At 39.7% G+C, this 25,659-nt stretch overlaps 1 protein-coding gene across 2 annotated transcripts in view; it reads right to left on the bottom strand.

The window, feature by feature from the left end:
• RBKS (ribokinase) overlaps window positions 1–25,659 on the bottom strand; it is a 66,458-nt gene that overhangs the window by 2,433 nt on the left and 38,366 nt on the right. For both annotated transcript variants that reach the window (XM_085219402.1, XM_085219403.1), the window contains one exon: window positions 16,172–16,360. In XM_085219402.1, the coding sequence (XP_085075528.1) occupies window positions 16,172–16,360 (189 nt within the window). The remainder of the gene's footprint in view (window positions 1–16,171; window positions 16,361–25,659) is intronic.

The raw sequence follows: 25,659 nt of genomic DNA, 5'->3' as shown, positions 1-25,659 counted from the left end.
GGAAGTAATTTTCCAATTTTCACTTCTAGTGGCTCTCACTATTAAGTTCATACTTACCATGGAATGAGCTGCACATAATATCATTCTCCACAAAAAATACCATTTCCACAGCAATCTGTTAGAAGCAGCTGACGGGGCAGAGCAGCATGGCAGTTGCAGAGGAGCCCTGATGTAGGTGAGCACAGATATGCCCACGCCTGTGCCGTGCCGCTCTCTGCTTGCCCGTGCCTGTGCAGCATTTGTTTGTGCTGTTCCAGCCAGGAAACTCCCTGCTTAACGCCCTCCTGGCCTCAATTCTGCCCTCGCCTCTGCAGTGGGGCACAATGCAGGGTGTCGCCTGGCAAACGGCACCTTGGTAACTGCAGCATGCAGCTGTGGCAGCAGCTGTTTCAACAGTTCTGTATTGCTGAACAGACCAGGGGCCAGGGAGGGTTTTTATCAAGGTCTGCGAGACTTTTGTCTCAGCCCTGCTTCCCGCAGCGCTCCCACAATGCCAGGTGGAGCAGTAACAGGTGACTGCTAGTTAAGCATTGCCAGTATCTTTTGTCTGATACATAATACAGAAATCTCTGGCCCATCCCAGAGTTTATAATCTAATCAGCACATGATTAATTATTAAAGCTATTTTGGCACCTCTGTTACAGATAGAAGTAATATTTCTACAAGTAGATCTGTTGTGCTGCAGTGCTCGCAGGAAGCCCTTGTCATTGTTACGTGAAATATTTCTCATACAGTTGATCACTTCGTAATGTAAGTGGCCAGATATTATTTTAATGAGGAGCACTCAGTATATCTGGTATCAAATGACATAAATTCTATGTGGCAGTGGCACAGGATGGAGCATTGTCTTTCTGATCATTATTATTAGTGGAGATAGCAAAATACCAGCCCCAAAAAAAGAATAATTGCGAGAATAATGATTTTGAAAATGACCAGTAAGATGCATTTATTCTGCTCACCGACAAAATACAAACACGGGATCTGTAATGTTTTACATTCCTCAGTATTTGTATTCCAGGAACCCTAATACATTGCAGACTTTGAGATAATCCTCATATCCTCGAGTGCCTGGAGTCAATTCATTCCATTATTATAAAAATAAAACTTACTTGACCTTTTTGTAAAGCAGGGGATGCCAGTTTGCATGTAATAAAATAAATAACTAGATCATAAAATCAGGCTGATACTGTGTGCCCAGTTCTAAAATGCAAATGCTATGGTCTCCACTAAGTGCTACGGTTTTGCAGCAGTTTTTAAAACCTATTTATATTCTGAGCCACGAGTCTGGAAGGCCCTTGTTTTCCTGTGTGTCTGGAAAAGGGCATTTTTGTTTATTACAATCCAGCACTGACTGAGATTCTGTGCCTCTAGAGAAGAGAAAACCCACGAAAACACTTCTATTTATACCTTAGCTTTTGTTAGCCCTGATTTGTCAGAAGCTGGTTCACAATTTTAGTGTAACTATTTTTATACGATGCTACCCTGAGAAGCTTTTTATAGAAATTGCTTTGTAAGTGGAAACTATATTGTTCAACAGTATTTCCAGCAAGTAAAGCGTTTTTCAATCAGTCGTGCCCAGAATAATAGGATGCATTTCACTTCTACAATAAGATGACTCGTTCACCAAAAATATTTGGAGGCCGAGGTGCAATAGCTGCAGTTCCCAGTGTTGCCACAGTTGCACTGCCTTTGTACTGGATGACCCTGTGATCGCCCCTCGCCCTCCTACCCTGTCCTCTTGGGGAAGAGTAATGGCAGCAATGCAGGAATTGTCAGGGCTGTTGGCTCCTGAAGCCCTGACCTTGTTCCTGAGCCTCAGAAAACCTTCCTTGGGTGGTCGCAGTCAGGTACGCCCTACATATATGCCATCACTTCACTGAATTTAAGACATTGTAAGAATATGCTGCCAAATCCTAAAAGGGACAGTGTGTTGTACAGCAAAACAACAGATCCGTCAGGCTTGCCTGTAACTCAAAACTCTTCATTCAGTGAATAAATCAACAGCAAAGACTGTAAAAAACTGCACTCTAACATAGGATCAACTGTCTGGCTTGTAACGAAGCTTATGGTTTCCTAGGAGCATTCACAGCAGTGCACAAACCAATGCAGCCCAAGTATTACACTGATTTAGTGCAGCCTAACTACACAGCCATACAGAGATGCCCAGCTCTGTTGAAAGCCTTGGAGAATTCCTGTCTTATTTATTTATATCACTCCGCAACACTGCAACACTGGATTATGCTGTGGGTGTTACCCCTCTGTGTCACATCTGCTCAGCACTCCTTAAGGGGTGCACCACTGCCTGCCCTGCAGCCGAACGACAGACGTAACACAAAGATACCATCAGGAAAGGCCCACACATCTCTAAAACTTAAAGAATTTGAAAATTGCAAAGAGCTTTTCCACTAACACAGTTATTCCTCTATCTATGCATGGAGTTTTGAGCTGGAACAAAAAGATAAAAAGTCCTTAAAATGGAACTATTACATTTTGCAATTAAAAAACAACAACAAATGAGCTCGAAACAAACAGCAGGGCTCCCCTTTTTAGATCTCCTGCTGTAGTGGTGCAGATTGAGCTCAGCAAAGCTGCTTGTGTTGAAGCGAAAGGAGAAGTATGAGGAGAAGCAGACTGTGGCTCAGACTTGTAGGGTCTGGATCCACGACCGTGTTACTGTGCTTAATCTGTGTGCTGGTAACTGAGCATTTCTGCAGTCTTGTCAGGAAGACGAGATTGAATATGTTACCCTGAGCCAAAGAAAAAGACAGTGAGCCAATCCCTGGCAGTGCTGCTGGCCCCTTCCCTTCTTCCTGCCCTCCCAAACGCACACTGACACCAGCTGATATGGCCTGTGCCCTCTCTCTACCACGTCATGGGGAATGGCTGTGCCATCCCTCACTGTACTCCACTTCCCATTAGCCATGTGCAGAACGGCTGAGATCAGCCACTGCTTCGAAGACACAGGAGGCGTGAGCTAACACATTTTAACTGGCATTCACTGTAGGTTGACAGTGCACTCTTAATTCCAGTGATTCAGCCTGCAGTTTCAGAGCAGGCCTAAGCCAAGCCACATTTTTGCTGTTGCTGAAAGGCTCTGTCTCCACTCATGTTTTTATCCTTGCCTACATCAGACGTAGCCTCGGTGCAGCCAGGCAGTGAGGCAGGCCATTCCCCCCCACTCTGTTGTGAACTGGGCCAGCCAGCGCTGACTGGGAAGCATTAGTTTGCACCCAGCCCCACAAGCCGCCACACTACCACATTACAGCCAGTGCAAAGGAGAAAGAGGTGAGGAACACTCTCAGCAGCCGCCTGATCTTGGATCAGCTCAAGCCAACTGTGAAACCTCACCCTCAGTCAACACAAAGCAATTCATTAACTCAGTTGTGTATCCAAGTCCCAAAGCTCTGGCTCCCCAAGCAGGGAAAGCTGCCTGGCCCGCTCCCTGCTGTACCCTGTGGGCTCAGACTGAGCAGTGAGGAACGACCCTGCTTCCCTTCTGTATAATTTCCAGACTCTGTTCTGGGAAGCTGTGGGAAGGAGCAATCTTTGTCTTTCTTGCACTTACATTGCGTTGTACTTGCATAGCCATTGCACAGGAAAAACTTATCTCTCTTACTCAAGCTGAGCAATGGCAGCAGTCCATCTAGTCCTTCACATGCCTTCAGACCTTTGAGGTAACTGAACGGCACCCACTGGAGGCTATCAGTTGGGAAATATCAAAACCAAAGCACACCACACAGTGCTCCACATCAGCTGTCAGGAATTTTTACCCACTTCCTGACAGATTTCCTGATGGTTCATTAACAGTGATTAATCAGCCTGACCGTTAACCCCCTGCATTCCTGAGAGATTAATCTTGATACAAGGCCTCCTGCATATATTTTCTTTCCTTTCTGTTACATCCTACATTTAGTTACTCGCTGTTGCTAAAAAGATCAGAGACAAGCATTACAGATGCATGAATTTCTCTGGAAAGTTATCTAGTTTGTGGTGAGTGTTGGAAATAAAACATCCAACGTTCACAACTCTGTGGTTTTTAATTTATTTGTCATCTAAAAAGCAGAGCTGAAAGTATCTAGAGATCTAGTAATATCAAACAGTCCTGCTCGACATGTTCAGAGGCCCCGTACAGCATCTGTTCTGAAGGTCAGTAGTATGGCTTGCATTTCTCATGACATAAAATGAACTGAAGTTAAAGACTTTAGGGAGTCAAGATTTTAGGGACACCCACCTGAACACACCTGTGGGCTGAACTCTGAGGTCCGGATCTTATATGGGCTGCAATGGGAGTCTCATGTTCCTTAGAAAATGAGTCACAGTTTGGGAACCCCAAAACTGAGGTATATAGAATTACTAAGCAGACCTACTCAAATTGCCCAAAGCTCTGCTAGGTGCTCAGACAGGATTGGAACAGAGGAACTCCTGCCTCGCAGAGAAGTACTGCAAGGTATCCCAGCATATCACTCAGCACTGGGAAGAAAATTATTCTGTGTCACACGCTAACTCCAGAAAGCCAACAAAGTATTCACCCGCAGGGTGCACTCTATTTTCTGAATCATCAAAACGATTCAGTGTGATGATGCTCATATAAACTCCTTTCAGCTCCGGATAGCATTAAGGGGAGGTGACAAATTCCATCGCTACCAAATGGAGGTAGGAACCCACACACTCTGATAACAACAATAGCTCTGTGTTGCAGACCCTGTGAGATTCCTATCAACTACTATCATTCCAGCACCTGAGTGATACAGATATTTTGGTAAGGAATGTTTCAATTTAGAATACATTTCAGTGTAAATTTTCATTTTAAACTTCCATTAGCTTTTTGTCTTGGTACCTGGTTCTTCCTTGTTCTCACACTTGAGCTATGATCTGTGACCTCCTTTCATTTGAACTAGAAGTTTATACCTAACAGAGAAACTCAAAAACAGCAGAGGAAATACTCTATAACTGTGTTTTTTATCTTTTTCTCGAGTACATATAGAAAACTTATGACATATAAAACACACTATTGGAAAACTCTTATTACACTTTAGCTCAATCCAAATCTCTCCAGCGGCACTGTTGCAGAGAACAGCTTATATACCAAGATGTGTCAACACCAGGGATGCACGCAGACATTGCTGCTAACGGAGAGAAACCACTACTTTCAGCTGAACATGCTACAGGAGCTGCAGATACTTTTCCCAGAGTTTGAGCTTGGAAGGAATCAAAGAGTTGTGGTTGAAGCTCAGCACTAAATATAGCAGCTTCTCAGGATGAAGGTTGATTTGTACTCCTCAGACTGGTTTATCAAGCCCCAACAACACACAGCTACTCTCTACCCTAATCACAAGCTCCACTTTTATCACTTCCTTGAGAAGTACTTCACTCCCTTCATTATTCACGTCACACTCTTGCCAACTTGCAATTTCTCCCTAACAAAGCTCAAACTTGGGTGCTAATTCACAAATTTAATATAATGAACAAACAAAATTAGAGCCCGAGCCCTGCCCAGAATACATTCTGATAGTATGCTGCAAATATTGGCAGTAGGTTTCCCCACTGAACTCCCCAGCCAGGAGAGAATTGGCCAAATTGTGAGCAGCTGTGTTACCCAGTGTCGTGTCAAGGGCTGACCTAGCTCCAGGACCCCACCATCTAACATCCAGGTCAGAGGGGGAAACCTTGCAGGGCAATTTCACTAGCCACATGAGCTTTTTCTTCTCTCAAACTGCGAGAAAATGCCAAAATACTCTTAGTGATCCCATGTAATCTGATCAGATGTAGTCAGAATGACAAAACTGCCATCTCGCCTGGAATTGATCAAAAAAACATTCTTTTTTTGCACGAAAGCTCCATATGCTCGAATGCCTCTTTCAAAACCACAGTATCTAGCCTTTGTTGGCTGGCCGCTGCTCCCGCCTACCTCTGAACTACATATCCTGGAAAAAAAACCAAACCCAAAACTTGAGGAGTTTTTTTTTTGTCTGAGCTCACTCTAGCATTGTCCTCTTGCCAGCTCCCTGCATTTTTTTCTGACTGAGCTTCCCTCAGCTTTTTGAAGAGCGCTCTACTTGCACCTCCTCTATGGAACTTAGCAAGATGTGACCTACAAGCCAGAACTGCTTGCTCCAGAACTTTGTTCTCTTTACTGACCCACTCCGCTGTCCTTCACATATGGGGCACATGTACAGAGAAAAAGGGCTCCCTGCTCACTTGTGGCCTTCAGCACTGTGTACCTTGTAAAATGTTGTGGTTTTTTTTTCCCCCCAAGAAACACTGCCTGCTTAATGAATTTGGCAATGGGGTCATAGGTATCAGTAATGTGGCACTTCCAGAGACCTTCCTATCTTTTTCCCTGTATTTTCTATCTATTTATCTTTCAAACTAATAGAAATGATAAACCTTAAAGCCTCTTGGGCAGCTGGCAAACACTGTTGCCAGACCTTGAGAATATGCTTTTCTACAGCTGAGTTTGTTCTAGAACAGCTTATTTTATATCCAGATGTCTATCTGTACACATAAAAACACAAAACAAAGCCCTGAAGAAAATCACAAAAACATGCTCAACTGAAAACTGTTAATTAAACACACTGCCATAGATTATCACCATCGCTCACCAAAACTTATGTTTTTAGCTCCCTTCCACTTGCCTGGTTGAAGCTATAAAAGAATTCTGTCCATGGGATGGGCTACAAAGGATAGATTCCTTTACTCTTGATAAGAAATAAGTGTAGCATTTTCTGTGGTTAGAACGAGCAAAAGAAAGAAGCATGATTTCCCCATTACTCTCATTTCTCTGTTCTTGTTCTTTTGAAAACTTAATTATGCAATATCACCAATCCAGCGCAAACCTTTCTGGTTTATGTAGTGACCAAAATTACCAGAGAAAACTCTGTTGGGGAAATCAGGTCTTAGTTCAGTATCGCCATTACTGCAATTGGCATTTCTTGGTAATTAAGTAGGACCAAATGGAGCTGGTTTTGCCTTCCCTCTCACCACAGTCAGAACCGATTTGAACAAATTGAGAAGACAAGGAGGTTATTTTCTACAATAGCCAGGGTGACACCTGGTTCTGCAGAGACCAGCTTTAGAGAAGAAAAGGAGATGTGACATTTGTAAGCTAACCATAAATGCAAAAGGTAAAAAATGACAAGTAGTTTAGCTAAGAATATGCAGCACTGTTACACAGTGGATCACATTTTCAACTTCCTACGGCACAGGCCAGAAAAAGATACTTGAGAAGGTGACGCTCTGGATGTGCCAGAAGCGCCAGCTTCCAGTGGCTATTTTTGACTGTGGGAATTTAATTAGAAAGGATGGCTGCTCACAGTTGGTCTTCCTTCCTCTCAGTTCTTTACGCAAATCAGACATCCCAGTTAAGTGCCATTACAAGTAACTCTATCTTGTATGTTGGTGTTGATGCACAGAATCTAAACTCAAGGGTGAGCTATGTGTCTAGGACCGAATTTTCCTAAGGACATCCTCTTGGTGGAGAGGTTGTGTTGGTTTCACCATAAAGACAAGAGGAGGGGTGCAAATCAAGAAAAGGGATGTGGCACATTCTGCTGCAATGACTTTGATTTGTGTTGCAAGCCATAGTTAGGCCAGAGAAGAAATAAAAGAGTCATTTCCTAATTTATTCTCAACCTGTATAAATTATATCATCGTTTCATTTACAAAAGCAGCCCAGAAGTGAGATGGCAAAAAGACAACTTCAAGGTATTTCTGAACTCAGCTTCCCCAAACCTCATCAGCACGTAATCTCAGGCCCAAAGGTCTATGCTGTATGTTTCTTGCATTCTGGCTCCACAATAAAACACTTGGCTTGGTGCATAATAGCTGTCAGTATCTCTGCTTTTTTCTGTCCAGACTTGGGTTAACCTCCCAACTAGAGTATTTCTCAGTATGACAATAGTGCAGCCTCAGCACCTGTCATCATAGCACATTGCTACAATCCTCTTGCAGCCCCCTCAAGAAGCATCCAATACAAAACAACTATTGCATACTTTCTCATTTATGTGGATGTCTATGATGATAATCGCATTCGAAAAGTGCATCAGTTGACACCCTGACAACATTCTGTCTCCAGTACTAATTTCCTCTAAAGAGAAGCACAGACAAGAAGTTATGGTTTTATCAAGGGAAGCAGGTTTGCCTGTCACAGACAAACAGTCCTTGTCTACTTTTGTTCCTCATCTACAAAACAGAGGACGGAATTGTGCTTGGCCTGATGCTGCAAGTACAGAAGTAAGCAATGTAAAGTTCTTAGCAACTTTATGTATATGTAGATAGATATACTAAACAAATCTGTAGGACGCAATGGTACAAAATGTGATGACATTATACTGATGGTGTGTTCCTTGGCTGCAAAACCAAATGATTTTTAGTGTCACTACAGTAAATGAGACAGAAATTCAGTTTTAATATGAGGTTTTTGCTGCCTGGCACTCTGCAATCTTAGAAAACTTAATATTGGTTTTAATCTTCTCTTCTAGTCTACATCTTCATTAAGTACTCCCCTTGTAATTCAAAGCAATTTGTGGCAAATGCGAATACTGCTTTGGGCCCACTTCTCCCTGTCAGCTGTATCTCTGTTAAATTATGCATTTCCATCTGGAAAGAAACTGTACAGGACTGTAGGCTCTCATCCACTTAGAGTCAGGAATGGAGAGGGATTTAATTAGATGCTCCGTGGTTGAGAAAAGGACTAGAGCAAAGCCTGGGTGGTCTGTGGAATCTTCCACTGGAAAAGAAGGCTGCAAGTTGTTAAGGTACAAGCCTGCTTCTGTTTGCTCATTATGTTTACAATGTTTGTACTTACGGATTAACATAAACAGTTACTAAGCAGATAAACAGTGTTTCCTCCCATGACAATGTTGTGTAGAAGTTCAGAGAGTAGCAATAATATGCCTGTGCTTCATTTTTGGCTATGTAACCCCAACCCTCTACCTAACTTGAAACAGAACAATTTTAGCCAGCGCTTCAAATCTAACATTGGTAACATTTTCATCTCTATTCTTCCTATCTGTAAAGTGAAGATAATAGAGCCTTCTTTTCTCAAAAGGGAAAGAGGGAGCATCCAGCTTGCAAAAGTAATAGCTCTCCACCTCTTATTTGTCAGCCAATGCAAATGGAGGCATCACTGCAATTTCTCTTGTCCCCCGTTGCTTACATACACACACACCACTGACCAAGTCTGCAAAAACTGAAGTGTGTTGAGAAGGCCTGAATCAGGAGCAGAAAATTGTGATGAGCCAAGCAACTCCCATCTACACTTAACTGTGAGTCAACTCAAATGCAGTGATTTCAGTCATGTGCCCTTTCACAGTTCAGCTGAACTTTAGAACATAATAGATGCAGCTTTAAATAGATCTACAGTGCAGATTGCTGATTGGAGTGTCTGGCAAGTTAATTTATAATTCATGGTTTTTCTGGTTCAAAATTCAATGGATTCCATATTTGTAAAACAGAATGCAGAAAGTGGGCTATGACTGAAACTAAACTTATTTATTAACCTATTTTGGTTGCACGTTAAAGAAAGGAAGCTATTGTGCTTTGGTTTGCGGGATGCTAATGGACACTCTGGGTATAATCACTCTGTGTTGGTGTGTGAATAAACCCCACTGATACATGAGTTGTCTGCCCAATAGTAACTTTTTCACTTTCCTTGAAAGAGAAGACAGAGAAAAAAAAGAAAAAGAAAAAGAAAAAGCAAAAAAAAGGAGAGAAAAAGAAAGAAAAATACAAAGGAAAAGGAGAATGCAGAGGAAAGGGGTGAAAAAGAAGAAAAAAAAAAAGGCAAAGAGAAAAGAAAAAGGAAGAAGAAGAAAAAATAGAAAAAGAAAAAAGAAAAAAAAAGGGAAAAGGAAAAGGAAAAGCAGAGAAAAGGAAGAAAAAAGAATTAAAGAAAAAGAAATAAAAAAGGAAAAAGAAGAAAAAAAGACCTTGCCCTCTGTAGCCATTTTACTTCTTTGTATGTATCTTTGAATAGGAAGAGGTTAAACACACAACATTTTTCTCTTCTTAGCAAGTTACAGAACTGTGCATCAGACACATTGTCTGCCAAATGCTTCATTTACTACCAGCTGCATTTTTACTTTGTTGAGAGATAACTGAAATAAAATCACTGTTCTTTGTGCAAACGGCATGCTAAATAATGTATGGCTACAAGATTATTAAATAGCAAAGGCATTTGATAATATTAGAGTCAACCACAAGTCCCACTTCTGCTGATGCACAGAATTTTGAGTAATTAGTCATTGCACGGAGTGTTGTATTTATATCCCCTTGAGCCTCAGACGTTAGGCCACAAAGTCAGGAGACAAAGAATTGCTGTTATTAGGAGGACTGTTTTGGATTTATTTATATTCTAAGGCTTTACTTCAGTGTCCACTTCACTCCCTGGGCTCAGGCTTCCTCCAAACCAGAAGATACAGTTAAGTCAGAGAATTTTAGTGTAAACCATATTTTGACAGACAAGACCTCTCAACTTCAAGCAAAAGAACTTCAATGAGTTCGTAATGCCCCCAGAGCAGCACAATGGCCTGAGGTTATATGACAAGCCTGGGAAAAGGCCTCCTAGATTCTGTTTTGATCTCAAACAGACTTCTCATGGTTTATATGCAACACACTAATAGAAGCTCCAATTTATGGATAGATAAATCGGGATACAAAGAGGACAAGTAACTCTTCCAAGGATTTACAGCAAATCTTTGGCAGAGACCCGCAAATGTTACTCAGTCCTTTGTTTAAATCAGTAAATCACACTGCCTTCTTTAGACCGCAATTACTGCACAGGCCTGAATATTGTGACATATCTAAAATTATATAGCTATACAGTTAGACGAGGCTTTTTTAAAATAAAGATTGTATGACACCCTCAGAGCCGAACACAAAGCTGCTCAGTGAGCACTCTACTGCTTAAAGACAGCCTTCTAAATCCCCTCCCATCATAAAAGAGCTAGATTTAATATACTGTAAGAAGAAATCGGAGAGAAACTTAATAGGATTTGAACATAAAACTTCTGATGACAAATTCATATTGTAGCAATGAGCCTTCCTTTTGGAGAACTGACATGAAAAAAATAATAGTAACTTTTATGATTATGACAAATAGTGTGTATCATCCAACTCTGAGAACGCTGCGCAGACTACGCAGAGTGAATTATACACTGTCAAATTTCAGGCATAACTGAGTCGATTCAATTTGAATTTTAGCATGTCTCAGAACTGTGCCGCTTCTTTATAAGCATGTTATCACAACCAGTGGTGACTTACTTATTGTACGGTGACATACAGTATATGGTGACACACAATAAAGGCATACTTATTGTACGGTGACTTACATTTCCTCAGTTTTCTGCAGTAGGTTGTGCATTCTCTGTACCTGAAAGGCACAGCTAGACAGGGTAGATGCTAGTAGTACAAAAAATCTAATGATTGTGCCTAGAAAAACCTTGACATTAAACCACCCAAGTTCTTAATGAGATTTAAAAGAGATAGCAGGACCTTGTGATTATTGGGGTACCATAGAAATTCCAAATTTTCATCTAAATATTGTGTGCCCAAGTGTCTCCATCTGCCTTTGCAGAGAACACATCCATCCCCAAGCCAGACATGCAGATTCATTATCTTCTGATTCTAAGCTTGCAGATACAGGACCTTTGTGTACACACACCTGCCCGTGGAAACCCAGAGGTCAAGTAGAAGCTGAAGATCTTATGCAGATCAGCTACATTGTATTTTTAAAATACTGGATGGGGTGGAAATTATAATGTTACCCAAACTGATGCAAGTGTGTATGGATGTTATTCAGCATCTTGATTCAAACTGGGGTTTGGAGCAAACCAGAGGTTACAAAAAGTAGCCCTGGAGTGCTCCCCTCCCCAGAGTGACCTCAGGGCTGCAGCCTCGAAATTGGGACTTGCAGTAGGGCAGCTCTTACTTGCACAGAGAGCGCTCCATTTTCCACTAAAGCCTCACACAGGAGAGATTCAGCCTGCCCAGAGAATTGCCCTAGGCCGCTGGGCTGCCTTGCCTGTGGAGGAGACCCGGCACGGCCAACCCTCTCAAGACACCAGAGCCTAGGGCTCCACGTAACCCAAATGACCCTCTCAAGCTCAGACTCCAGAACCTGGGGCTCCTAGGAGGCCTGATGGCCTCCACCAAGTCCACACACGCTAGGCCTCCTCTCCTCCAGTGAGTGATGGCAGCAATCACTGAGGCTCAGCTCTGTCCCTGGCTGCTGCTTGATGCTGTCGGCTCGGTGAAATCCCATAATGCTTTTTGAAAATGGAACTAATCTGACTGCTGGCCAAATTCCAGCTTTGGGTAATTACATTCTTCTGACAAATTTTTCTTGGCAGTTTCAACAGAATATAATTAGTAAATGTAAATAGATGTAAACAGTGCTGTAAATTACACTTTGCGTGATTGTCAGAAGCTGATGGGGATAGCAGAGGTGAAGGTGCAAAAAGAGCAGAGCACCGTTCCCCAGCATGCACGACGTGGCGGCCATCCCTGTTAGCAGGCTGGGCATGCCTCTGCCAGGACAGTGCGTGCGTGGCAGCAGCAGATGTCACAGCCCAAGTTCACTGTGTGGCTCATCATCCAGATCACCGGCTTTACCTCAAGTACCATTTTGACCTGACAGTGTTCGGTCATGTCCCACAGCTGTGCTCACAAGCAGCTGCTGTGCTCCACCTCAGCTGTGCTTCTGCTCTGGCAGCAGGCGAATGGCTTCCAAAGACACACACACACGCAACTGCAGAACATGTGTACATCAAAGTATTGATTGCTATGAAATGCTTATCAAATTTGTCAGTGGCTTGTGCAACCTTCTGCTACTGAGGAACTGTCATATAAATGGAATTACATAATTAACTCCTAAACCTATTTCAATGCACCTCATTTCAGATAAAGTAGAAATAGCTTCTAAAAATAAATGCATATTTTTAACTACTTGTAGTTAAGTAGCTATAACAGCAGCTACATAGAGTAATGAAAAGAGATTACGTGTGTTTTAGTTTTCTTTTGTTATCTATATATTATTACGTATTGTGTATCAAATGTCACAATAGCTAGCAGAAGCCAGCAAAGTAAAGGGAAAGTTTATTTTTTTAACAAAACCTTATTGCATTATTTAGCTGAAATAGGAGAAACAGATGTTATGTATTTACACGGCTTTACAATACCGTGTCTTGCAAAACTTCCTTCTAAATGACTATTCGTGCTCTACATGTTTTGGACTGTGCATGGAGAGCTCTGCTAACAGTTGTGGGAAGCATCGCATACATTAGTAAAACCCACATTAAGATAATTAGTGCTAAAAAGAATCAACAAGATTTTTTTAAAATTCTTTTTCTTTATAGTATTGATTTAGTATGGGTGAGAAATGCCAGATTTTCAGTCTTGAAGATTCATGTTCCACCACAGAACAGGAGATGGAGCCAGCTTTTCTCAGTGTTCTGCCAATAAACTCTCTGATTAACCATCTCATGAGCTAGGCAGGAGATTCTGGCTTTACCATCTTTGACCTATAGTCTCTCTGACAGAACTAGAGAATAGGGGATACACTGCCTGGGACAAGGAACTCTAATCTTGTATCTCTGTGGCTGCACCTAACCAAACATTTTCTCAGCAGCAATTTTCAATACTGTTGACAACGAAAATGATCAGGAGGCAGTACTGAAGCTGCACTGTTGCAGAGGTGACTTGAGCAGAAATTTATGGGGAAGATTTTTAAAGCAGAGAAGGGCTTTGTGCCTCATTTTGTAACTTATGTATATCCTCTAAGCTGCAAACTCTATTTTAATACATACTGTTTCCATACTGTAACCTTTTTAAATCCTATGAAGGGTTTTCGTATCATTGAACTCTTTTTCTGAGGGTAACTTCACCTTCTGCAGATCCAAGCAATGCCAATATACAGACAAGTTATCAAATGTGATTGGATTGCAGCAGCTTAAAAAAATTACAGCCCGGTCCCTCAAAACTTTGCTTAGTGCTAAATTGTAGGCTTGAGCATGTGCATGAACAGCTCTGACTATACTGTGGATGGGTGTTTCTTGCTAAACCACCACAACTTGAGTTTATTCTCTTGGGAAAGGAGCCACTGTAGCTATGCATGTGAGAAGAGTAACATGTCTTATTAGAACTTTCAGAATGTATTTTAGTTATAGAAGTAGGCAGGCTAGTTGAGGATGATATTATTTTGTTTGAGGTTTAGAAGGGTTGCTTTAAAACCACTTGCTTTCAGGCAAAGTGATAATCAGTCTAAGCAGTATAAGACTTTTATAGTGGCAGGCCAACACATCTTTTTTTCATTCAATCTGCAAGAATAAACTGAGCACAGCTGTTTTACTGAAAACAACCCACTGGTATTTAAGCAGATTAACAAAATTAACTGTGAAAATCCTCTGCTATAGGAAAGCCAATAACCTGTTGGCCACAAGGAGGCAGGGCAAGGATTCAGTAAACTCCGAGTAATTGCTTTTATGTAAAAGAAAGAAAGAAGGAAAAAAAAAAAAAAAAAAGAGTGTTAAATTAGTTCAGTCATGAAACTCTGAACTGCTAGGGAAGATAAAAAGCACTTTCCAGTCAGTGTGTGGTTTCAGGATTGCTGTTGTAGACCAACAGCAGCAAATATCTTAAGATATTAAACAATAGCTTATGTGGCAGCAATTTTCTGCTTCTTTTGAAGGAGCACATCACACATGTTTTTTCTTCATCACTTCTGTGTGATGTGCACTAAAAAAGAAGGCTCACATGCTGAGCTTTGATAGCAAGGGTGGATTTACCAAACAAGAGCAAGAAGCCATACAGTCAAGTTCACAAGATTTTGTTCCAAAGCTAATAAATCCTGCTTCTTAGCAAGCATTGAGGCAGGCCTGGGAATCTTTCATTCCAGCCCTTCTAATTCTGGACTAAAAGTAGGCAGGTAGGCATCTGTAGTGCCTTACCAAGTACCTTATACACAGTACAGTACAGTGACATTTCCTTTATTAGAACTGTAGGGCATTCCAAAATGAACACTAACTCAAGTTCAAACTTCTAAATGACAAAAGGGGCAAAAGGTGACACAGTATTCACATATTGAAAAGGATTACATTCAACAGTGAAACAAAACCTTCCACAGTATTAACATGTAACAGTCCAGATCTATCAGCGATGTTCTGTTTCATATGTGACTTTACTGCAAGCTCTGCCACTGTGTGCTACTGAGCTAGGTAATTTCAGTCCCTATGCCTGTTTTCTCATCTTTTAAAGAGTTGCTTTTCTTCTTTGTGAAGCAGTATGAGGTCCACGGATAAAAAACATGCTAAGAGAACTAGTTATTATTAATGCAATTCAGATATGGAATGCACCAGATGGTAAAATCTCCAGGATTTTAATGAACTATTGTAACAGAACATATGTAATATGACGTTATTGTAAGAGGCATTTAAATGTATAGTTAGTACATACAACGTGACCTGCTCTGCTCTCTGTAACTCCACTGGAATTATTTTGGATTTATGTCAGATAATACTAGGAACACAAAATAGCCCCATATGTGCAATGTGGTAAGGTTTTCATAGCAATGCATTCTTAACTATTGCCTTTCCTGTTTTTAGTTTTTGCCTAATGGCAAAGAATAAGCTATTATCCATTAGCTACCATCATAAAACAGTTAAATTGTAAAGCAGCAAGAACTTTTTCTTCTTATTAACTATATTCTGAAAAGATTATGTCTTTGATACACCTTATGCTACATTTGGACAGCAACTCATGCTTATGTCAAAAGAGCCAAACATTCAGTTTCAGGTTGTTAGGGCAGTAAGATCTCCTTTTTCCCACAACACTGGAGTTCTGGACATTATGGATAACACACGTGGGGAAGTGTGAAATAAACTGCAGCTCAAGCCACTGGCATGGCACGTTACAGTCAGAGGCAGGTACTGACTTCAGCACAGGAGGAACATGGAGATACTCTCCTGCACAATAATTCTAGCATATCTACAATACAGACTATAAAACTGAAGTGAACTGACATTTAATATATGAGAGGCTGGAAGCAAGCTATCAATTTCACATCATAAATTAACCTTTGTACTCGTGCCCAAAGATTTGGCTGATTACTCATTGCCATCCCTTAGTGCTTAAGCAGTCTTTTCCAAAGCAAGACAGTTAAACCACAAAAACGTACCGTAGTGTCCACAGCCCTGACCTTCTCAGCAGGAACGTGCTTTGGAATGGGTTCTTCTACTGATATCATCATGCAGCCTTCTGCTCCAAGAGTAACAATTACGAGCTTACACCCTCTTTCTAACAGCATGCGTCCCACCTTTTCAGCATCTTCAAGGTTGCCAACTGGGATGCCCGTTAAAATTTCTGCCTGGAAAATAACCCACGCAAATGAAAATCATAATCTGATAGCATTCAATTTTGGACAGCAGTTGCTTTTGAAAACAGTATTTAATATCATTTTAGAAATGTGTCTTACGAGATGATCATAAAACCACTTCCTACGCTGATATTCAGCTATGTCATGCTCCTTGTTTGAAATCAGCATGTACTTCAGGCACAGAAGACTAATAGAGAGCAGCCTAGGCAGAGACACAGGAAGCATGGGTTCTGTTCCAGCTTCTACAATTTGCCTGCCATGCAACCTTTACCAAAATCACATTTCTCCTGCACGCCCCGGTTTCTTCATCTCTGAAATGGACACAATGACACAGTCTTGGTAAAAGCATTTTACTGTCTAAGGTGAAAATGCTACACGGCAACTCAGTCACTACTCTTAGGGAATATTTATCACTATACAAGAAACCTTTAACAATTCTCGGGGTTCAGCTAGTGAGAAATCTCTTCAAGGAAAAAAAACCCACAAAAGTGCTCAACTGGTAAACTTGACTACTGCATTTACTTTAATATGTACTTTTAGATAAGAATACCTAAAAGTCATCTGAAGCTCTCTTTGGGCAAAGGCCCATCACAAGATGATTATATATTTGAGTTATGGACGTATCCAAAGTCCTCTGCCAGGGCTGAGACTCTTTTGTGTTGGCTCTGTACAAACAGAGATAAACTTCTCTTCTAACAGATGGTGACCTTAAGTCAACTTCTCCCAGTTGGCTCTTAAAATTAATCTCTTCTAGTTCCATGCACCTAAAAGCAAAATTCCCCAAAAATCTGCAGTGAAGATTTCAGAACTAAGCATCCTTTTCTTCACTTCATACATTTTCTTGATGGCATCTCGTTTGCCATGTACTTTTTTGGCAGACGATTCGTGACAAGAATCGGACAGGAAGAAAAGAAAAATACAGTATGTTTTAACTGAAACACTCTAGCAAGCAGTATTCCTCCTGCCTCCTAGAGTATGACTTACTTGTAAGCAAACTGGCACACTGCATACCGTTGTCTTTACTATATATTGTCTTGCTTGTCTGAGAAGAGGGAAGTCGTACTTTATCTTGAACTACAAGACTGCTGCTTCCTGAAAAATGCAGTCTGAAGCAGTTTCAAATAACCATCTATTAACTGGACATAACTTTCATAGTCTTGGGGCTTGTTTTCAGTACAAAACTTACTTTGGAACTTTTTCACCAGCCATGCGTCCTGACTTCTACCACATGGACAACTCAGCTTCTTGAGAAACAGCTGCTGAAATATTTCAAACTACCTTTCTCTGCATTACAGAAACTTGAAATCAGTATGCATATTTCTTGCCGAAACAGAATATACAATACAGTGGTTGAACAACTGCTCCATAAGTACAGGCATGCTTGTCCTACAAAGGGAGGCAGGGCAGACAGCTGGGGACAGGAACTACTACAGCCATCCCCAAGCAAGCCGCCCCCAGTTGTGACTCAGAGGCCTCACAGCTTGCCACTGTCATTTCCTGTGTTTCAGCCTGACCCAGAACAGAGAAGTCACCCTTAGGCTCTGAAGGGCCAGCGTATGCCAATACACTGCCTTAGGGTTTGTATTATCATGAACAGAGTACCTACTGGTTTTAATTTTTGAACTTACAGGATCCAGTCCCGCAGTCCCTACTGAGACAAACACACAGCTGTTTTCAGGAGCTGTTAATTTGATAACTACAAGGCAGGATTCAGTGCAGCAAGACTTGGTGGGTATAACATGTACACACAATTTAAAACTTTTTTTTTTTTTAAACCACACTGATCCCAGACAAGAATAAAGTAAGGTTTAGATTATAAGATAGCAAATAATTCCACTCAGTTTTTTTTTTTTTTGTCAAGTCACTACACTGCTGAAAATTTTCTTGCAGCAGAAACTATTTAGACAAATTAGATGTATTTAAGTTTTTTAAAGGGTATTTTCAAATAAGAGAATTTGCTTCAAAAATACCTCACCAAGTATTTTGAATACATTGTCCTGCAAGGTTTGCAAGGAATCAGTACACCAATAATGGCTTTGGAGTGTCTAGGGACAGATAATAAATAGTATTAAAATACATGTAGTCTATTCTAATAACCAAGAGACTGAAGCGTCTGTGCCTCTTACTGAATTTAGAGATCTCAGGAGCAGGAACTGTATGTTCCCATATTCATAATACTTAGCACAAGAACAAAAATGGATTACCAAAATGCACACACTACTCCTTGAATGAAACCAACTAAAGGAATTTATAATGTACTTCATGATGTGCAGTAATTCCAAACATTCAGCATGGGTTGTAAAGTCTCCAGGAAGAAAATGGATTTGGTTATGGAAAAGAAATAGTCTAACTCTGGCTCATTTACCTGGAATTTACACTTCTTTAAGCTTATGAGCAAGATAAAGTATTTAAATATAATATTCTTCCTAATGAGACACATGTTGTTTAACGTATCCCTTTTTGTGATAGCTGTGCCCCAAGCCAACAAGATTTTTTGTCTGGGTTGTGAAAAAAGTTATTTGGGGACTGACAATGTGACAGGTTTTGCAGAAACCTTTCTTCTTGCCTTCATACTGCTTACACCAATAAACACATTTATCTTGAACCAAAGTCTGTATAAAAGTAGATCTTCAGTTGCTTGCAACCATTATCATCTAACTCATCTATAGCAGGATTGTAAAACTAAAACACTCTGGAACAAGCTGGAAGAACCATAAAAGCAGCAGAAGCCAGACAGATTTTGTGCCAATAATTTGAGATTGCTGTAAATGTCAACTGATGTTAAATACTGTGGTTAGATTTTAAGTTCCTCCCTTCAGCAGAATCTTATTTAAAAAAAAAAGAAAGGGAAAACAAAACAAACTGCAGTGCAACTGAAGGAAATAATTAATATTTAGATAAAGAAAAAATTAAATAACAATACTAAAAGTTCAATGTGGACATTTGCCATAGTACTGTACACAAGAGCAGCAAATCAAGAAATTTATTTTCCTGTGCTGGTCTCATGAAGCTCCTCATTTAGATGGCCTAAGCTTAAGGACATTCCACAGATCTGCTGTCAGAAAAAAAAAAAAAAAAAAAAAAAAAAAAAAAAAGACACATAATTAATCTACAGAGAATTTTCTTTCTTTTGTTTACAAAAGTAGAAGAAAAATTTATCTGAAGCTTTTAACTGATACAAAAGTTCTTGGCAATACTCCTCATTATTCTCAGTTAATTATTCTTGTCTCTTTAGACTGTGGAGTCTAGTTGCAGTACGCTGACACAAATCAGCACTGATACAGAAAAAAATAGTCCTGCTTTGCTTTTCACTCCTGTCCACATGGCCCATTCTCTTGTGCCAGCACAGCTATTTGTGTGGCCAGGAAATAAGCTGGATTGAAAAGCAGATCTGTGTTAAAATTAAGCCCGAACTAAAATAAGATAAAGTGAAACAATTGACTCCTTTCAACATCAGTACTAGTTTGCACTGGCTAAACGTGATAAAGAAACCAAGATGTAAATCTTTGCCAAGTGTTCCTAGCAGCGGTGTATGCGGGGCACTCCATGGCTTACACAGCCTCTTTCAGGGAAAAGTGCCGGATCCTCTGCCTGGCATCTGTGAGACCAAATCTTCAGGACAATCTAGTTTTGAGATCCCTGGCAGAAGTCAGACACTGACATACTACACGAGCCCAGTGGGAGGCCAGCAAAACAGGTAGGGACCAGAGCGTAGGACAAACAAGCAGCGGCTGGGAGGAGCAGCTCTGTTCAGCCTCAAAAACCTAAGGCTAGGGAGAGATCTAATTGCTGGCTACAACGATTTAATGTGTGGATAATAGAAAGAGAGAACCACTCTTCTTGGAGCTGTACAAGAATAGGGCTAGACTCAACTGGCACAAGCTGGAACGTGGAAAATTCCAGCATTAGAAAAAACTTTTTCACTACCAGAGTGATGCAGCACTAGAGCAGGTACCCGAAACAGGGCACAGGCTCCCCATCCTCGGAGATTCAAAACTTGAAAGGAGAAACCCTGAGCGATCTGACCGAAGCTAGCACTTCTTCAGCAGGACTGAAATCTCCAGAGGCCTGTTTCTACTCAACAAACGGACACTGATGAGACGACAAAAAATGTGAACTCTTCAGCGAGCAGTCCATCGTTTGCTTTAGTACCCACAAAGCACCTAGCACAATGCAACTTTGCAAACGTTGCCAGGTACTACTGGAACAGAAATCATAAATAATAACAAGCAAACTACCAGGCTTAAGGCTAACTTATCTAAAACTACATATGACAATTCAAAATACTTTTCATGTTAAGTATTTATATACAGTAAGCCAGTTGGCTACAAACTTGGTTGTATCTTTGATTTCTAAGATTTCTTTGAGAATGACAGAAAAAGAACTTGATCTTGTTAATTCTAACACACGATGAGTCCCAAAGAAGTAGTGAGAGACAGTTTTGGTATAAATGCAATTGCAAGATCAGGCCATAAGCCAAGCTAATTCCAGTTGTTTCAAATTATAAAACTTTTATATACATACATGAAGAAATACTTATGCTAGAATAATTAAAAACTGAAATGAATTGGCTTGAAGCTATTCTCTCCTCCTCCAAAAGTAACATCTTTCATTTTAGACTAAATATGGGAAAATTCATAGTTTCCAGCAGCAGATAAAATAGACTTTAGAACAAAGTTGGAATTTAAATTAAAATATACTGTGAATTTCCAGCAACTTCTATGTAATGAAGAAATAGTAACTTTCCTTTACTTACAACAGAAAAGGCAAATTCCTGAGACTATCTCTATTATTAACCAGTCTATATTAATAAGCAAGATCTCAGATGTCCTGCTCTAAGACTTCAGATACAGTTGTATAAGCTTGATATTCTCTGAATCTTGTAAAAGCCATTGCTGTCTATTGATTTTGTACATACTAACAAGAATTTCCATTATTAATATTTCTTTCAAAAATGTTTCAACCTCAACTAATAGGCAATAGCACAAAGGAAGCAAAATGATAGTATCTATTATTTTGTAATATTTTTATACATCTTGCAGCTTTCTTTAAGAAAATTAGCAATGAATTTATATTTAGATGTACTTTTTTCTACCATCAAAACCCTTAAGTATTCTGTCAGCATTTAATTAAACATTTGCTAGGCCTTTCTTATTTAGATCAGGAGTCTGATATCCATTTTACATTAGGAAGAAAGCAGTTCCCAGTGTTGCATTAAAAATAGCCTGACATGCTAAATCATTTGCTGCAACCATTTAGGAGTTTTCCTTCTCCTGAAGGGCTCTTCAGTATTCTCTGAGCAGAGAAGCAGCTGTTCTTCAAAATGTTTAGGACCAAATTCAAATTGCTGACATGCAATATATTTTGGTTCCTAACCTGCAGGGCTCTGTAATTGCACGCACACACTAAATAAGAAAAACAACACATGAACTCTATTGACATTGTGGTTGTGCCTAGGGCCATACTACAGTAAGGAAAAAAAAAATGGAAAGAAAAAAAAAGGTAAGTATTCCCAAGAACTTTTCTTGTATAGGGTTGTTTCTTTTTCAACATTTATAGCAGACTGAGAAGAACAACCATTGGTTTTCACTTAGATGACATTGGATACATTTATTTTTCATTAGAAGAATTAAGGGAATGGAGAACTAGCACATTCCTGCACAAACCTCAGGGATTAGGCTGTGCTGCATCTGGGAATTAACAAACTAGTCTCAACAAGCTTGATCTTTCTGGGAAAAGATAAAACTGAACTACAGGCTAAGCAAAGAAAGAACTGATAACCTTGCAAGATTTGTTCTGAGTTTTTTTCTTCATGAACCACATAAAAAGAAAGCAATGTCAGACATTAAAAAAATATTATTGCAACAAGCAAGAGTGAAAAGAACAGCTTGTGAAGAGCCTTCTAGACAAACTAATGGTAGATAATTCACTGATAGTATAATTTTGTTTGCTTCTCTCTAGCACATAAATCCATAAGAACAAGCTGTGCTGTTATATCAGATACTGCATGTGATTTCATTAAATCCTAAAGCAGTTAATGAAGAATAGAGTACGAAGTGTGATGCATTTGATACTTACACATTTGGGACTCAAAATCCCATGATTGTATAAAACTGTAGCTGACATTTTAAAATTTTTATTCTGTGACAAAGGCATCACAGATCAAAGCTGCTGACCAGTGTGGAAGTAAACAATAGAGATTTCTGACTCAGTAATAATTCAGCTAATCACAAGGACTATCCCCTTTTACTCATCTCTAGCAAAACAAACGCTCCACACCATCTGTGAAATGTCTTAGGCTCAATGGCTGGCTCTCTCCTCCACAGCTAACACAGTTCTGTTACAAATATATTCACATGATATCCACAAAGTACAGGACTTAATAACATAAAGCTATTTTTTGAGGAAGAATAAAGATAAAAATAATTAGATAAAATTATATGATAAATACCTATAAATTTAAATTAATACGAAAGCCAAACCAAGTAACAATTAAAATTAGTGAAAATTTAATCTTGTCTTAGCATATGTGTCTGTGTTAAAAAGAATGTTTTAGAACCAGCTGACTTGCATAGCTCTAAAGAGTTCATCTTTAAACCTGAGACAATTTGTTGAGAGCTATTAAAGGGCTTACTAGTGATAAGGCAGAAATAAACTACTCGTTTTCAAGTAGTACTTAAAAATGCTGAATAACAAAAGATGTGCGAAAGAGGTAAGCCTGGAACATAAATGGGGTTTTGCTTAGAAGAAAATTGTTTGAGGCTCAGAGATACCAAAGAGGAGCAGCAATGGAGCTGGAACCAAACCTCTCAAAAAAGCAGATGTAAGCAGCATATTCAATAAATGTGGCCACAGAGGATTAAAAACGAAACAACCACCAAACCTGTAAAATAAGAATGGACACAGTGGATTAGAGCAAAGGTCCATCTTATTCAGTTCCTCTTTTCTGGCTATGAGGGCTACCCGATACTGAGGGAAAGAAGAAAAGAAAGCTGTGAAACCTTTTCCCAGTATGTATTCTGGACCATCAAAGTGGTAGGTAATTCCCAATTTAAGAAGTTGAAGGAAATGCAGATGCAGTTGGATGAATGGACAAACCCATCATTATTTTTAACATTAGCAGATTTAACTCATTGCTTTTAAATGGCATGTAGAGATGTGACCGGTAACCTTTATTTGGATATGTAAACTTCATTTCTATATTAAACTTCTCAAATGCATACATTACAGTGATCTGAAATCAAAGAAAGTAATGAAATAAACAGAAAACAGATGGCACATGAATGTATAACAATTACTAAAGGAAAAAAAGATCTTTCAATTTTGGGTTATAAGAAAAACAAGTGCTTCTTTGCTTCATTTTTCCTTTTTTCTCAGCAAAAAGAAAGGAAAAATGGCAATAGTTCATCCCTGAACATCAATTCAATAACAAACCAGACATGGAGAGGATGAAATAAAATATAATTGATTATTAAAAAGATGGTATTGTAATTCATTTCATTGCAAAATATGAGAAGGTTATTGCTAAAAGCACTTATTTATGTGCAGTTCTGTGTTCTCAGAATTTGCTGTAGGGGTCCCACAACTCAATCTGTTCTCCCATGATATGGCTGGCAGGAAATTTCATAGGTCTATCATACCCATAAATTCAGAAGAGAGAAGCCTTTTAAACAGCATTGAATTCATTTACCTGAATGCATGAAGTAATCCCAGCCATCTTCAAATGGTAATTACTTTTTAAAAGAAAATAGCAGAAAAGAATGCAAACTGTACCCCCCACTCCACAGGTGGGTACAAAGGTGGATGAGTGAGCAGGGATCTATTGTAATTATGCACCTGTATTTCTTGTTCTCCCAATAGAGTAATTTTCTTTTCTCCATGTGGTGGTAATAATAATATGCCCTGGCTCCAGCAAGTAAACCTTCTCAAAGAATGTTTCTTTCAAGACTGTCCTCTAGCAATAATAAAGGGAAAACTTTAACGTGTGCTGCAAAGAGCAATGAGAGAAAAGTCAGGAACAGACAAGTAATGAAAACCAAAGTTTTGTGTCTAACATATGGAGGATAAGTTTTCTCAAGGGGAAAAAAAAAGTTAGCTAGTGACATGACGAAAAAAAAGCAAACAGTGAATGACATGTATTAAATTGATGGGAGAATATAGATGTTCTCAGCCCCAAATGCATGCTGTAGCCCATTTAACCAATCCAGGGGCATGGTTCAGGCATAAAAGGGTTTCCTGAAAGCAAGAAGAAAATACAATATGGGTGTCCTGAATAAAAACAAATACTTTGTCTTATCATTCTCACTGTCACATATAACTAAACTCTGATGGCTCTGATAACCACAAATTATATCGCTTCCAACTATACTGGAAGCTTTGCCTACCAGAATCCCGAGGGGCCACAGCATCTCCTGCCTTGAAAGAAAGCACTGTTTGGCTCATTCCTGAGTACTGTGGTGTATCTGAAATGGAGACACGTATTGGAACATTTCAGAATAAAATTCCAATGTCAGCTTGGCTTTCTTAGAACCTTGAATGCTGAAGATTCATGAACTGAGGACTTCTGATAAAGTTTGTAAAAGGTTCTAACAGAAATTTCAAAAGAGGGTAACTGAGCCTTATTTTGGCAGACACAGTCATCAGACAAAAAAATAAATAAATCATATAGAAAATGGGGCCATGCTTTTAGTCCTCCCCATTCCTCTGTACCCACAAGTATCATGCTCGTTGCAGAAATCCTGTTTGCTGCAGATAACTATAACTATGACGAGGGCATGGTTTCTATCTGCTATGTTGCTTCTCACACATTCCTGTTTATATAAAGAGAGAGTGAAGAGAAGGAATACAGTGTGCTTTATGTTAATAAATAAGAAATTAAAACCAAGGCTTTGTGAGATGCTCTTAATTTGTCTCTTGTGACAAAAATAATTTGCTTTGGGAGAAACAAAATGCTTGAATTAGAAAAGAGCGGGAAAGATTGAAAGAAGAAGAGAAAACACACAGTTGAAGGGCCAGAGAAACAGACTCCCTGCAACAGATCTGACAGGAAGAGGCATATGAAGCTGCCATTTACCATCAAGTGCAGCATGCATGCATCACCTCCTGGCAAGCGAGTTTAAAACTGTCAGAACGCTACGGCTAGCGCATTGCTGCTAATCACATCAAGGGACCGCAGAACAAGGACAAGGATCTATTTTAATATTTACCACTCAGTACTAGCATCTTAGAAGTGTCCTTTTATGGATTTGTTTTACTCATCTACTTGTAAGGGAGGCTGGATACAACTTTCC

Source organism: Meleagris gallopavo, chromosome 2 (genome assembly GCF_905368555.1).
Source record: "Meleagris gallopavo chromosome 2, MGAL_WU_HG_1.1, whole genome shotgun sequence".
NCBI lineage: Eukaryota > Metazoa > Chordata > Aves > Galliformes > Phasianidae > Meleagris > Meleagris gallopavo.
This window is presented reverse-complemented; position numbering and strand designations above follow the sequence as displayed.